The 16,548-nt window shown below is 38.6% G+C and overlaps 1 protein-coding gene across 6 annotated transcripts in view; it reads left to right on the top strand.

Moving 5' to 3' along the window:
• Positions 1 to 16,548, top strand: part of ARHGAP20 (Rho GTPase activating protein 20) — a 118,535-nt gene that overhangs the window by 97,965 nt on the left and 4,022 nt on the right. For all 6 annotated transcript variants that reach the window (XM_042460162.1, XM_042460164.1, XM_042460166.1 and 3 more), the window contains exons 8-13: positions 276 to 342; positions 3,822 to 4,010; positions 7,996 to 8,174; positions 11,067 to 11,228; positions 14,010 to 14,119; positions 14,498 to 14,687. In XM_042460162.1, the coding sequence (XP_042316096.1) occupies positions 276 to 342; positions 3,822 to 4,010; positions 7,996 to 8,174; positions 11,067 to 11,228; positions 14,010 to 14,119; positions 14,498 to 14,687 (897 nt within the window). The remainder of the gene's footprint in view (positions 1 to 275; positions 343 to 3,821; positions 4,011 to 7,995; positions 8,175 to 11,066; positions 11,229 to 14,009; positions 14,120 to 14,497; positions 14,688 to 16,548) is intronic.

Raw genomic sequence — 16,548 nt, 5'->3', positions numbered from 1 at the left:
ACATGTTATGTTACTCATTGCAGATTTATGGGGAACCTGCAAAAGATTATGCTAGACAGGTGGAAGGACTGTAAAACTTCAGATGTTTTGTCTTGTGAGCTGTGTTTTAAAAATCTAGTCTCTAATGAGGTCTATTATGGCCATATTCAAGGCACAGGTTTTAACTTACAGTTTTAAATAAAACACTTACTTGTCAATAAAGATTGACTGACTGACTGACTGATTTAAATATATGAGTTTCCTATTCTGAAAGATGTGGGATTGTATTTTTAAAGGGCTGTGAAAAAGACTATCAGCTGTGGGTGAACTCTGGGAAAGAAGATGCTCCATATCCCCTTATTGGTAAGTTTCTGATGGTTTCATTCATTTTTCTGCCCTGTCTTCTTCAGGAATCCAGCTCAGGTAACAGCAACTTAATAGCAAAGTACAAATAAGTGCAAACCAAATTACAGAAAGCAAAGAGTTAGCATATTACTTACTTGCTTTATCTCCCCCCTCCCCTCCCTAAAAAAAAGGCAGTTTGAAGAAGGAGGTTTTGCAGCAGTGGACTCAGAATTTCACAGGGAAGGAAGCTCTATACTAGAGACAAAGCCAGAGTAGTTATCTCTCTGTCTGCCTTGCTTTTCAAACTAGATGCCAAGTCAAAAATGTTATCTCATGCAAATGTACTCAGAGCTTTGAAAAGTTATTTATTTATTTTTTTGACTCCAGCTTTCAGAATCCCCAAGACATTATGGCCACTGGGGCTATTGGGCATAATTCAAGCTCTGCAATTTTCACTTTGGGTAGACTACCCATTTTTTCCCCATTTGACTCCCCCTGTAAATAAGAGTGGCTGATTTATTAATCAGTTATTTGTTTATCCAGACCAGATATTTTGGTTTGTGTGTCCCAAAATCCTGGTGTATGACTTGACTATGATTTAGGAAGATACAAGCCAGATTCACCAGATTCAGCATGATAATGGCAATGTAAGGTTGGCTATTGTAATAAGCAAATGGCAAGTGCCTGGTGTGCTAGCCACTTCCATAGGCAGGAGGAACCAATGGGTGAGGCAGTCTATTAGCATGTAGAAGCACATTTGCTTGATCCTAATTAAGCTAGGATCCTCTAGAGCCCTAAATTATGCCCCTAAAATTATTTCTAGATTACTGCTGCAGTGAGCATTATTGCAGATAACTGCTGGTTTTCTTCCTTGCCCTTCCTTGAAATTTTCATGTTCTACATGTCATCTTTCTCCTGTACTTTGTTCATAAGATTTTGTCTTGAAAACTGATGCAAGCACTTTGAATTCTGTACTTGCAGAGGAATATCTTCCCTTGCAAATACAGATCATCCAAATGCCGATACTGAAGGGATGTTATTCTGAATAATTTCCCTAGGTGCTTAATGAAGGATGCCACCTCTGTTTGATTTGTAGTAGGAGTTGCACAGATGCACATCAGAAGGCATTTGTAGATTTTTCTGCTTTGTCTTTGTTCTCTGACTACCATTACGCCCACAAGCAGATTTTAAATTTTCAGATTTCATTGCTATCAAGTAAATTTTGTATGCTTCATCCTCTGCAAAATGTTACTGGAATGAAGAGCAGTGCTGCAAGTTATTCAAACCAAGGTGGAACATGTTTGCAATTCCTCCTTTTCCTTTCAGTGTCACAAGTTGTAGCAATGGTTGGTACATATTTGTTGTGACTGAAAGCACCCCTACCATTGGAATTAACTACTACTGCGGTGTAGGCCAAATGTTCCTGCAGTCCAGAACTTGTCTGTGACACATACTTCTGGAAGTTCTCAAGGAGTCTCACAGCTATTTCTTTTTGTTTATGTCCTTCCTCTCCATATGGAAGCTCCAGGTTAGCAACCATGACTAATTAAGTAGCATTTGATGGCGAATTAAATAAGGACTAACAGTCCCTTTGTAATTTTTTAAAAAATGAGTAGGACCTTTTAAAATACCAACTAATGATTAAGATAATGGCTAGCTCCACACCCTCAGACTGTGAATTTTCCCAAACTGTGAAAAGCTACATTTTAGATTAACTTTTAAAAAATTTCAAAAACAACTTTCAAAATTCCCCAGCCAGCATAGAATGTTCAGACTGAAGCTCCATTTGGCATTTTATAGGTTACAACTTGAGTACTGCTGCATATAAAGAAGAGAATGCAAAGATGATAAATGGTTTTAGAACAGGAATAGAGAGAGGGTAGGTGAGGATTTACAAGTAGATCTCTGGTTGGGTTGCAGCAGATTGTCACAATTGTTGGTTTTACATATATCTCCCACCTTTTCTCCATGGTGCCCATGGCAGCTCCCTGTTCTGTGTAGGTTATGCTGAGAAAGAATTATTGGTCCCAGATCACCCAGTCAGTCTCATGACAGAGAAGGTAACTGAATCTGTTCTTCCAAGTCCTAGACCAGTCTCAGACTAACTGCTACACCACACTAGCTCTTGAACGTGGGATGTCTCTTACTGTTCATCCTTTTTTAAATCCTTCCTGGAAAATCTTGGAAGGGCTCCAGCTGTAAATTGAAAACATCTCAGTACCTGGTCAAGCCTGGTTTGAATCTCTGTGCACACACCCTCAAGCACTGAATTTCATGGCCATTTGAACCCACATCTCCCTAGTCCTGATCCTATATTTGGTGCTTCTCAGGTTATCTGATGTGGAGGACAGGCAATTTTTTCCCACCAGTCTGTCAGGGACCAGTACCATATATGTACCCATTCCTTTAATGTACTCATATATGTACTTTTTCTTTTATTAAAAATGGCTGTGAACTGTAGTGTAACTTGAATACTGCTGTGTTCCTTGTGAGCCCATGTCCCATATATTATCTGCAGCCTTACTAGGTAGTAATGGTTACAGCTTATTTTGACAAGTAGTGTTAGTGTATGTTAGATATTTTGTTCACACAACTTCTTGCCATTTTTAGTTGGGGGTGGTGGTGGATATTTCCCACCACATTCTTTCCTGTGCAGCAATATGATTCAACTAATATTTTTGCTACAGAGTCCCTGTGTTGGGAGAAAGGCGGGAGATATTATTAATAGTAATACAGTGGGACAGTCTCTAGTGTACTAGGCCGCTTCCCCAAGTAATTGTCTCCCTTTAGATGATATGACAGGCTAACATCATAGCACCAGACACACTTTTATAAAGCCATATTTTCCTTGTTTACTCAGTATAGCATAGACCATTTGTCCTGAAAGAGAGCCAATATGCCAAGTGACTATGTCTCAATCCTTTCCCGGTTCATGAACCATAAGTATCCTGTGAGTGTACAAGATGTAGTAGGTTTGTTAGGACTACTTTTGTTGCAACTCTTTTTGTCAATAAAATAACAAGGCAACTCTGAAACATAATTTAATACGTTTGAGGTGACAGTGTCACAGAATGTCTACTTTCTCAGTTTCTGTGTAAATTCTGCAACAGAATGTGTCTTGGAATATTGAAAAATTCCATCTGTTGGGAGGAGAGTTAATATGTATGGCATTTTGTAGGGTTATATAAAGGTTGTGTCTATTAATTATCTGAAATTGGACAAGAAAGTATGCAGGGAGGTGAAAGGATTTGTTTAAATCCTTAGTATCATATGTAATAATGCTTTTAGAAAATGAGGAAGAAAAATTGTTGAGTCTTATCAAAAATGGAGTGTGGAAATGAAAATGAGAGTAGTACACTGTAAGTCAAGTGAGTAGATTATAGTTATTCATATGTATGAACACATAGTCAAGGAAGTCAGTATCACTGCTAGGTCCTTTTTTGTTGCCTAGCCTCCACTCAGTATAAATTAAATTCTCTTCCTCTTTCTCTGTGCAGGACACGAATATCCATTTGGAATCAAAATGAGCCACATTCGTGACACTTTGCCTCAGATGCAGGGATCAAAGGACTGTGTCTGCCCTCTGGACCTTCAGGGGGCCTTCCTGATGGAACAGCTGCCCTGTGAGCTTCAATGCCAGTTCATTCTCAAGCCAAGTCGCCTGGCCACTGGCCATGAACTGAATGGTGAGTCTTTCCGCTCACAGAAGCCTTGTTCATAGTATGCTTTCTCCTCCCTCCCCCCAGATTAACTCTGTGTTGTAATAACTTAACATATTCTGGTAAAACAGCAAAAAAGACATAGGAGCATACTAGCTAAGAGATTATGTCAAACAATTTCTGGTGCCAAGAGCGTGTGTTTAAGAATGCTTTTTTAAAAAGCTAAAATCAAATTTTACGTGACACACAAAACAAAGCCAGTAAAAAATAACCACCTTTTTTCATTATATAATCTGTATAGAGCCAACATGGTGTAGTGGTTTGAGTGTCGGACTGTGACTCTGGAGACTAGGGTTCAAATCCCCAGTGAGCTTTGGAAACCCACTGGGCAACTTTGGGCAAGTCACATTTTGTTAGCCTCTGAGGAAGGCAAAGGGAAACCTCTTCTGAGCAAATCTTGGCAAAAAAACCAACAACACTGTGATAGGTTCACCTTAGGGTTGCCATAAATTGGAAATGACTTGAAGGCCCACAAGTCTGTACTTGTGAATAACTAGACTTTTGGTTCAAAATAATCTTTGTTCACAAACCATCACTAGGAATGTAGTTATACCTAAGTTTATATAAGCAAGTATTTCTCAAGACATATTTACATGTTTTTCCTGTGTTCTTGTAATTTATTTATGTATCATTGAGTCACATGACTTGTCTCCTCTTTAAGGCCCTTGGAGTACAATACTTAAAATTAAAAAAGGAAAGAGGGAGCAAGGAGGATTTGGGAGTATAAATTTGTGCTCTGTAACACCATGGTTTTCATGAGCTAACTCATCTATGTATATGACTGCTCAGTCGCAATATTGCCTCTGAATATCTATCATGGTGTCCCTGAGTACTGCCGAGTAGTCTGGGTAGCATTCTGGGATAGTTACCCCATTTTCATGAGGATGTCTTTTGAACCTTCTTATCACTTCCTCTGCCTATATAGCCTATGAAAACTACAACATTCCCTTCCAAGTTGCTTGTTGTGTGAGAAGTCTTCTCATGGTAGAAAAGCTCAGACCTTGGAATAGTTACATTTATTGGACTGCAACTACCAGAATCTTCCAGCCAACACAGCCATTGGAGGTTTTGGGAAGTAGCTGTCTAAACACATGAGTTTTCCAAGTTTTGGGAAAGCGGTTATTCCTTGACTGCCGAATTGCATTTTAATTTTTTTTTTTTTTTTTGTGCTTGCTGTTGGTGCTTTTAGGAACACAGCTTTCTCTTGTTTTTGTTTTCCAGACTCTCATGTCAGACTTTGATAGCAATATAAGCCCATGTATTCTAATGTGCACAGCTGTACTTGACACAGAGAATGTCCTGCTGCACAGCCCACCTTTTCCTTTAGTCCTGCTACACAGTTTGCTATTTCTTAAGCAATTTTTGCAAAGAGAAGAAAAAATTTGGTCTCTTACCCATCAAAATGCCCCATGTTCATGGAGCAACAATCTCTACTTTAAAGAGAACTATTCCACTCTCAGAATTTAGCCTCTCTTTAGCCTCTGTAAAGTTCCCTCTCAGTTTCTTTCCTTAGTTTGTTTGTGTAGCGATAGTAATGATCTCTATTCTTAGCCTTACACATCTGGGCTTCATATATGCTTCTCGGATCTTCTGGTATCCCTGTGGCATCCATACTCTGCCCCTTCTTAGTCATAGTAATACCATGCCCCTTTATATCTTATCTTTTCCATCTGCTGTAGGTAGACACTTCCTGCCAGCTACTTAAAAAGTATTCCCTGTTCTTCTATTATTTATCAGTAGTATGTTGTCTATGGACGACTACAGATGCACCCCCTTGTGGTTACTCAGTGCTACAATAAGAAGCAATGCTTGGAATACACTAGGCTTTCCCAGGATTTTCATTGAGGAGATGAGAACTAAAGAATTTCCATGATTAAACACATGAAACATTGGGGATTGATGCCTTGTGAAAGGGTTAAAGATGTCTTATTATTTACTATCAGTTCCTAGGAGGAAGCTTTAGTAGAGTCCAAAGAGTACTGTGGGCCTATCCTGATGCTACATGATCATTTAAACTAAGTAAATGCTAACAAAATCCCCAGAGATAATAATGGATCCCTATTCAAATGTATTCATGCTAACAGGTGTTAGTGGAGAGATCTTTTGTGTGGTTTTCATAAAATACTGTCCTCTCCCTTTCAGAACACAAAAGATTTACTAACTATGCTAGTGTGGCACAGAGTTTGAAAATGTTCTTCTTGAGTATAAGTCCCAGAATCCCCCAGTGATTACAACTTCCACAATTTCCTAGTTAGCATAATAATGGGGGATTATGGGAACTGTAATCTAAAACCTTAACTTTCCCAGCTCACTTTGGGAGAGTTTGTCTGCCGGGGTTCCATAATGTAGCTGCCCAGAGTTCACCAGCAGTGTGAAATAGATTTACATAGAAAAGAGATTGACAACTTGACAACAATACACAGTGTTACACCCAGACTGAAAGACATCTTCCCTTTCAGCATGAAATATGCCTTCCCTTTTTGAGGCTGATAGCTGTATGCATGTGCCATCTATTTCTCAACAAGCTGTTTTTATTGATGTTGCTATCATTTAATAAGTTATATTTTATCACTACATATTTCTAACATTTAGGTGCTTATGTAACCATCTCTTTACAAGGCAACAGGGCATAGTAAACTGGTCTCCTCAAATCTTGGTCAATGAAGACTTAAAGAGTTGTTGTTAAATTAGGCAAAAAGTTGCCAAATCAACAAAAGTTTTATTTTCATTTGACTGAGACTTTTTATAGTGATGTGAAAAGGGGTAAGTGTGTGTCTGTGTGTTTAAATCTGCTGTATACATATGGGAGATACTGAAGAAAGGGAAGTGTGTAATATTTAAGAACAAACAAAAAGGAAATCAAGCAAAAGGTTCACTTAAGTACAACAATGTGGGTGTTCTGAGTCTCTTTAAAAAATAATTATTTTTTTAAAAAAACACTTTTAAAAAGCAGCAGTGTGGGTAGAAGAAGCTGAAATGCTTGTCACTCCTAATGTCATGAGCATAATCCATAGCTGCACTTGACACTTACACTGTTACATTCTGCTGCAATTGCAGTCCTAATTAATCTGCTCCGTAGAAGCAGGATGTGATTTTCTCAGCAACATGATACTATTATTTGAACACTAGGGAAATGCTGTTTACCCCCAGCAGAAGTGTTACCTTGGTGAACGACAGCTATCAAATGTGCAGTCGTTTCATATAATATTTTATGGTCAAAAAGGGCCTGGATTTCAGAGGTCCTCAACAAAATAAAATGTAATATTCCTGGAGGGATCAGGGTTGCAGCCTTGTTTCAAAGGACTTAATGCCAGTTACATTGCTATGGACATTTGCTTCCTCTTACCTCCAGTGAGTTCCTCTTCTCTTTGAGGCACAATTAAAATACTTATTTTGGCCTACAAAAGCAAGGCAGCTTCAGATCAACATACCTTAAAGCCGATTCTTCTCATTACTCCTTAAGCTCTCTCTGAGATCCAGTTAAGTTGTCTCTTCTTAATGATGCCATTGCACATCAGGCTAAGATAACAAGGTTGTGAAGAAGGGGATTCTCTAATGTGTGTATCATTCTATCACCACCGTTACCCAACATGGGAAATATCATCTCGAGAGATTAATGAAAGCTAGTTTTTTGTGGGGCAGTATTTGGGACTATAGTGATTCCAGTTTGTAATTTCAAAAAATCTGTGTGCAGAGAAATTCAGCAAGATGGATTTTTAGAATTAATTCTCTGTGTAATGGTAGAACCAAGCTGTCACAAAACAGGGAAGTTGTCTTCCAGATATTTTCCATAGAGTTGCATATAACCAAGCAAAAGATATGGGATCTCCTCTGTGTGATCCAGTTGTCTTCATAAAATGTTCTTCCCAGTTTCCAGATTTGCACCATGCTGATAAACAGTGCAACATAAATGTGTATTTTATTTCAATAAAAGCCCTATTTCTTTCTTCAGAGTTGAGCCAAAAGCCATTTAAAAGGAAAAGATCCATTATAAACTGGGCCTTCTGGCGGGGAGTAGGTGCTCCAGTGGACAATGCACCACCATCTTCAGCATCTCCTGTATCAGGAAAGCTCTTTGGCCTTTCCCTCCCAGCCATCTGTGAGAATGATAATCTGCCCAAACCAGTCTTGGTAAGTTTCCCATACTTTCTAAGGACTGATGCTTGAATTTTGATGGCATCCTTTCAGACTAGGGAGAAAGTTCCTATTCTTACTTAGGGAATGGCTGAGGTAGGGGGACAGTTCAGCAGGGGTGGGAAAACCTATTCAGTTCCTCCTTCTGATGGATTCTGCCATGGCTGAGCAAGTTTTGAGTAATTATTGTATACTGTTGCAATGACATTTATTGCCATGAAATGGGTAAGTATTCATTTTAATTCATTATTATTGTTTTCATTTATGTCCCACCTTTCTCTCAATAACAGGACTCAATGTGGCTAACAATGTGGCTAATATGTATGCAGTGCAGGTTAGACACGGGCAGTACAGTTGCTTATGCATAGACAGCAGATTCTACATGGAAGGAGTTACTCTACTGAAACCAAAACATTGCCTAGCTATACAGTTTCTTCCAAAATACTAAAGCTGAAATAACATGTTGCCTTACAGTTCTAATTAGTTAACCAACCATTCCGATACTGTGGTCTGGCTTTGGTCCTGAAAGGTTGGAGTATAGAGAATAAAGTTCAGATTAGCAAAATCTGAGATGTTTTAAATATAGTATATATTATAGCACGAGCCCATGAGGTGGGGAAGATGAGAGATACTAAAATACATGATTTTTATTGGAAAGGAAATTTTAGAGATTTCTTGGACCATGTTCCTCTTTTGCAGAACTACACGTTAGGACATCTTACTCAAAACTCAGGATTGTCAGTCTAGTTGAAAGCTGCTGCATCCTAGTTATAATAACAGTAATTTGGTCTTAATAATAGTGTGTTCTCCTCTTGCTTCTCTTGTCTGTCATCCAGTCAAAGATTCTTCTATTAAAGAAACAGTACCTACCATTCATTATCCTTTTGATTGCCTAGATTTTAATTCTCCAGGTTACAACAGCCATAGTACATGTGTGTATATACTCTGCTTTTAGACTTCTAATAATGGTTCTTATCTTGGTCTGAAACAGACAACAGTAGGGATCATACTGGCTTAGTGAATATCTTTATATTGGGCCATGATCTTTAAGCCTGTTCTGTACAAATCAAAAGTGTTTTTCAAGAATGGAAAGACTGTGTAGTGGCCAGAATTAAATCTTTGTCATGTTAGGTCCCCACATACTTCTGGCTCAATTCTGGTACCTACCTTCGGGACCCACGGTAACTTGGACCCAGTTTTCTGAAGGTATCCATCTTTTCATACCAGACAACTCTTATTATGAGAAGTTCTGTTGATACTCTTCTCTAAAATGACCACTTTACCAGAAGCATGTTGTACAACAACAGGCATTTTCTCTTACAGCATTCTGATTATTAAACGTCTTCTTTAAACTGGCATTTACATTACAGTGTTTTCATCACCACATTAAAACATTTTATTCTCCTAAGTGTTTTAGTTAGAGAAGCCTCTTGGCTCCTGATTAATTTCTTTAGGTGCTGCCTTATTATTCTTATGGGTTTATTACGGTATTCACTAGTATTTAATAATGAAATTAATTCATTATATTTAATGTCCTGGAATCTGTTGGATTTAAGTGTGGTATATAGATGTTTTAAGTAAAAACGTAATTTTGAGATGTGTCAGCATTCAAGTGTATGGTCCTTTTGCCTGCATAGTTCCTTTGCCTGAATGAATGGAATTATATCAATTTAAATTGTTAAGAAACAGACATGTTAAATCTTTATAAGATCATTTACCACACAGGAAGCTTCACAGAGCTTCTATATGAACTTGATAAACCATTCTTCCCTAACTTGACAACTTCAATTGTGTTGGGATATACACCCCATCATCCTTGACCACTCACCATGCTGGCTGTGGCATTGAGTTACTGTGCCTCTGGAACATATCTGATATGCCTTTGGAACATATCAGGTTGGGGCAGGCAGCGGCTATCACCTTCTTGAAATAATGTGTTAGGCTTGGAAGATAAAGGAGGTATAGGGGATTAGGAACTGGACAACGAGCGCATTGCCTAGGACTGCTTCCACACAGTAGAAATAAAGCAGTTTAACACCACTTTAACTGTCATGACTCAATGCTATGGAATGCGAGGATTTGTAGTTTGGTGGTGCACCAGAGCTCTCTGACAGGTAAGGCTAAATATCTCACAAAACTACAAATCCCAGAATTCCATAGTATTCTGTCATGGTTGTTAAAGTGGTGGCAAACTGCTTTATTTCTTCAGTGTGGCAGTAGCCTATGAGAAAAAAGTTGCATTGGTAGGAAAACCTGGGAATGCACTGAAGAATGGGTTGCAGGAAGTAGTTGGGAGGAAGACACTCTGGGAGCCTCACATATGGGAGTGCTGTCAAGGAGCAAGGGTGAGGTGCCCATGATGGGTCAGATGCATGAAAATCTTTTCTTAAGATCTGGCATTTCTTTTCTGAAATGTTCATAGCACAAACACATGTGAAATTTGCAGTTCAGTCCATAACATAATTGATCTGACCTAAGCTACTGTTTGAGATTTGTGCAATTTATATTATATGCAATTAAAATCAGAAACATTTTTTGGTGAAGACTAGCCTCCATTTCAAGGTTAAGCCCAAAAAATATTTAACCCCAACTGATCTTTGCTAACGTCTGCTTTATCCATTTTCTCACATGCTGGGACACAAATTATGTACAGCACTAGAGGCTCTGAACCCTCACCATATATATTTCAGCCATTCACTTTTGTGTGAGACTCAAAACAGTCCAAAAATAGATCAGCTAAAGTGCTGAAGCCAAAGCCACCTCTGTGAGAATGAATTATTGGAAAGACAGCCAATATTGTGGGTCTTACATTCCTTCCTCATTTAAAAATCTAATTTATGCTGAAACCTTTTTGTGGTAGCTGCTTATAAGATTTACATTTTTTTATAGGATATGCTTTCCTTTCTCTATCAAGAAGGACCTTTCACTCGGGGGATTTTTAGACGTTCAGCTAATGCCAAGTCCTGCCGAGAACTGAAGGAGAAGCTTGACTCAGGTGATGAAGTGCACTTACTCTGCGAGTCCATATTTGTGACAGCGTCTGTGTTCAAGGTAGTTGTCTCCTTCATATTTCTGTGTAGGAGTTGCCTGACTGTTGTGAATCTTATATTTGTAAAGAGCTGTCCTTTCTTATGAGTCAAAGCACACACCACTAGTCCAGTAGTGGGTAATGGAGATCTCTAATATTTTGGGTTACCACTCACACGGCCATGGCCAGTGGACAGAAATTTTGGGAGTTGTAGTCCAAACCATTAGAGAGGACTAGATCACTTATCTTTGTCCCAATTCACAGCAAACCATGAATCCCACTGACTAAGAAATGGGAGAGGTTTGTCCCATTCTTACTTCCTAATATTGCTGATGATACTGAAGATTGTACCTGGGCTTTGTACATGCAAACCATGTCTATTACTGAGTCGATTATTTCTGTAGCACATTACTGTATATCTTATTCACATCTGAATCCTCCCAAGTATTCCATGTACAAATTTCCTTTGGAAATTCATGGAAGCCTCGAACTTTATTCAGCAAATTTATATTCTGCACTGCTAGGTTTCCCAACAACACTTTCTATAACAATGGATATGGAGGGTTATTTTTAAGATCCAGAGTGTGTTGACGGAAGGATTGGAATAGCCAAGCAGGTAGCTAGAAGATTATCGTTGAATTGAGGTTGGGAGGGCAGTGCCTTTCCCCCTCAAAAAACCATTCATTGTGGTTATGTTATCCATCTTGTAATAATGAGGGAGAAAGGTGAGTGTAAAGAAGAATTGTGTGTGGTCTGAAACAGAGAAGCAGAATAGGTGCTCCTTTCCCCATCTCTTGACCTTTGTTTAAGTCTTTTGTGAACATTTCTAGGGCATCTTGTTTTTTGGGTTGCTGTTCTGAAGAACTGGATTTTCCCCACCTTTAGTTCCCCGTTGTTGTTGTTTTGGCAGAGCAAATAGCTTTCTTCCTCTGTTGTACAGATGTGTTCATAGTGCAGGTATGGCCGAAAGAGATTAAAAAAAAAGTGATGGGATGTGATTCTATAGGATAAGTAGGAATATACAAAAATTAGAATTAAAATTATTTTATAAAAAGAAAGAAGGAATAATCAAACTTCCAAATTCAGAACCTATTTTACTGCCTTCTGATGATCTTTAAGGTGGCCTAAAATGGATTGTGGTAATGTCTGGATGAAATGTCAGTATTATGAACTTACCTGGGGAGACCAGAAACCATGGGACAGGCTAATTTCAGAATCCAGATGATTGACTGCAAATGTCTGCTGATGGACTGAAGGTGCTATAATTTATTTGTCACACTAGTATTCTTGAGCCTTCCAGGTAGCTCAAGAGGGCTTCTGAAGTCTGCCTATGTAACAGCCTTGCAAGGTAGTTTGTAGGTCACAATATTAGTTACCGGTAAGTCAAAATATCTTTAAAATAATGGATAATTCCAAAAATTCAAAAACAATTAAACAATCTATTATAAACCTTAATTTTAAAGACTTTTAAGACTGTTAAAATGATAGAAATACAGTACAATTAAACAGTTAACACTCAAAGACCTGAGTAAAGGTCTTTGCCTGCGAGCAGAGAGAGAACAGAGAAAAGGCCAACCTACTTCCCATGGTAGGACATTCCACAATCTGGGAGCAGCCACCAAGAATGCTCTCTCCTGTGTCCTCACCAAATGTGCTGGTGATGGTGGTGGGACCAAGAAAAAGTCCTCCCCCATGGATCTTAAAACAGTAGTAGAATTATATTGGGAAGCTCATTGTGATATTTCACATACTGTCTACACTAATCTAAGTCTAGAAATTTTATTCAAAAAATTGACCCAAAAAACCTGGGTCCATTTATCCATGGGTCATTGTAAGTACTGTACTTTAACTCTCTCTCATATAGATAGATAGATAGAGATAGATAGATATATGAATGAGTAATGCCCTTTCTTATACATGGAGTGGTAAAAAGTGAGGGTTTAGTCCTGGGAGCACCAAAAAGAAGCAGAGATCATCTCTATTCTCTCATCTATCCAGCCTTTAGGATGAGCACAAATGGTTATGCCTGCCAGAATGTTCTAGGTTCTTTGGCATCATTTTCCTTTACTTCATCCTTTACATCCTTTGTTACATGCCCCTAAGTTTTACTCTCAACTTATCCACAGGTCATATCAAAATCCATAACTTTGACCCCAAAACCTACCCTCGGTTTATACATTAGGTCGATTTATCATTGAGTATATACAGTAATCTCAATCCAAACTATACAGGGCTTTGTAGGTCATATGTGGAACTTTGACTTTGCCCAGAAATGAAGTGACAGCCAGTTAAACTGTTTCAACAGGGGAGTTATATATTCCATCTAACAGCCCGAGTTAGCAGCCTGGCTTTTGAACACTCTGTAATTTCTGAATAGTTGCCAAAGGCAGCCCCATTTGAAGTGTGCTACAGTAATCCAAATGAGTCATAGTCAAGGCCAGATCTGATTTGAATTCAGCTTGTCCCAGTTCAGGTTCAGCACTTTCTTTGGTAAACCATATTGGCTGATCACCATGTAATAGAGTTCAGTTTTGACTTAAGTTGCTCCTAATTAATTAGCTCCTAATTAATTCAATAAATTGCCTCAGTAGGAAATTGTTCAGATCTGCCCACATACAGATAATTTAGACAGGACCAGAATCTTTAATGATGGGCTGATATATAGTCATTTGGCTACAGAATAAAAACATAGCCTTGAATCATATGTCCCATCAGTTAAATGACTTACATGTTGGCTTAGGTTTTTCCCACACATATAAATTGTGGTTCATATATGTTTTTTTTCTTCTTCCTCTTTCAATAAGGATTTTCTTCGCAATATCCCAGGCAGCATTTTTTCATCCCAGCTCTGTGATCAGTGGGTTTCTTTAATGGATGAAGGGAACCATGAAGAGAAGATAAAAAGCATCCACAGGTAGAACTGTTTGTCTAACCTTATAAAAAAAAAGAGTACCTAGTAGGAAGGAAACTGTGATATGCAGGGCTTACTGCTTCATTTTCAGTCAGGCTCATAATCTCAGATATATTTATTTCTATTGTTGTTTCTAGTTCTGCAGTCTGTTTTGAAATCCTTATAAGATCCTCCTCCCCCCTGCATGTCATTGTGACATGTGAAAAAGTGGCTTTAAGGTGCAGGTCTGTGCTGAAAGTTTAACACAGAGATAACCTCAATTACTTTGTGGACCTCCACTTTCCATGAAATGGGCTTCATATGGGATGGTGGGGAATCTATTCCGCTCCCCCCCCCCAAGTGCTACCTTGTTTTTAAAAGAGGTTTTTTTTATGTTTCTAGGCTAATGGAACAGCTCCCCAGTGCCAATGTGATGTTGTTACGTTATCTCTTTGGAGTATTACACAGCATAGAAAAGCAATCTGAAGACAATCAGATGACAGCATTTAATTTATCTGTATGCATAGCACCCAGCTTGCTCTGGCCTCCTGCTCCTGCAAGCCCTGGAACTGAAGGGGAATTCATGAAAAAGGTGATTTATAAATAGTTTCTGTTCACCTGACTATCTTCCCTTGGAGCCATTTCAGACATTCCAGGAAGTGGCTCAATAGAAAACAGGAGTGAATGGTGCTTTGGGTCTTTATTTAATTCATTTATTACATTTCTACCCTGCCTTTCCAATAAAACATAGCACTTAAGATGGCTAATAGTAATTCAGATACAAACTATGAAAAACCAATTGAAACAAATTTAATATATGTAGAGAGATCTTGTAGCACCTTTGAGACTAACTGAAAGAAAGAAGTTGGCAGCATGAGCTTTGGTAGACTACAATCTACTTCCTCAGGTGCATTTAGTGGAGTTTTTAGTGGAATGATATGTGAGGATGTCAATAAAAATTCAAAATCTTTTGTGAATGGAAATGAAGTAGTAAGTGAGTTTTAACTATGGTCATTAGTGAACAAAGACATGGAGAACTAACACAGGGGCTAGTTCACTAATGATCATCATTAAAACTGTACTTGCTACTTCATTTCCATACAAAAAGGAATTTGAATTGACATTCTTACATACCAATGGCATATATATGTCTGTCCCTGTTCCACTCTATTAAATGCATCTGAGGAAGTAGACTGTAGTCTATGAAAGCTCATGCTGCCAACTTCTTTCTTTCAGTTAGTCTCAAATGTGCTACAAGATCTCTCTACATACTGATTCTACAGACTAAGGCAGCTGTATCTTCAAATTTAATATAGGGCCTGAACAGACAGGCCAAAATAAAGCTGCTTTGGGTCACTTTGGAGGTATGCTGTTTAAATGACACTCACATCTTCAGAGGCTGGAAGCTGCACCAAAGCCACACTCCAGTCCTAAGGGTTGGAGTGTATGGCCTCCTAAGATGCGAGTGTCATTTAAACAGCATACCTCCAAAGTGACCCAAAGCAGCTTTATTTTGCCCTGTCTGTACAGGTCCATAATTTGAAGAGATGTCTCTTCAGACCCTACACCAAGTAGTTGAATGTATGGACACTTTCTCACTGCATGAACAGGATGAAAAAATTCTCTCAATAACATTTGGCTCATCAATACTAATGAAATTTTAAGTAAAATCTTCTTTTTTTTTCTGGCCTACTGGAGGCGACAGCCAAGAGCACCTGGTATCAACTTTGGTTGATACGTCAGCTGCGTTCCTACCTGGCCCAGAAGGACCTTGAAACAGTGGTACATGCAGTGGTAACCTCTTGCTTAGATTTCTGTAATGCGCTCTACATGGAGCTACCTTTCTACCAAGTTCAGAAGCTTCAATTAATCCAAAATGCAGCAGCCAGATTGGTCACAGGAATACCCAGATCAGACCATATTACACTGGTACTAAGATCTTTACATTGGCTGCCTATTAGCTTCTGGGCACAATACAAAGTGTTGGTCATTACCTTTAAAGCCCTACATGGCTCAGGTCCTGAGTTACTTAAAGGAACACTTCTCCCTACACAATCCACCCAGCATCCTCAGAACATCAGGGAAGAGCTTACTAAAATACTCAAAAACAAGGTTAATAACAACTTCCCATAAGGCATTCATGGCCGCGGCCCCCAATTTATGGAACATTCTGCCAGAAGAGATCCGTCTTATTACCACCTTAGATGCTTTCAAGAAAGCACTTAAGACAGATCTCTTCCGGTGTGCTTACCCACCCGATCTCCTATGAATAATTTTAGAATGATTCCTACTCTTGATGAAAACAGAATGGTAAGCAGGTGGCAAATCAGTTTTTTCTTAATAATGTAATGATTGTTGTAATTTTATTGAATGTTTGTATTTGTATTGTTGTTTTAACTGCTGTAATCTCGCCTCGATCCAAAGGGAGAGGTGGGAAATATAAATAAAGTTTA

Source organism: Sceloporus undulatus, chromosome 3, assembly GCF_019175285.1.
Source record: "Sceloporus undulatus isolate JIND9_A2432 ecotype Alabama chromosome 3, SceUnd_v1.1, whole genome shotgun sequence".
Taxonomy (NCBI): domain Eukaryota; kingdom Metazoa; phylum Chordata; class Lepidosauria; order Squamata; family Phrynosomatidae; genus Sceloporus; species Sceloporus undulatus.
Note: the sequence above shows the minus strand (reverse complement) of the source record. Positions and strands in the feature narration are given on the sequence as shown.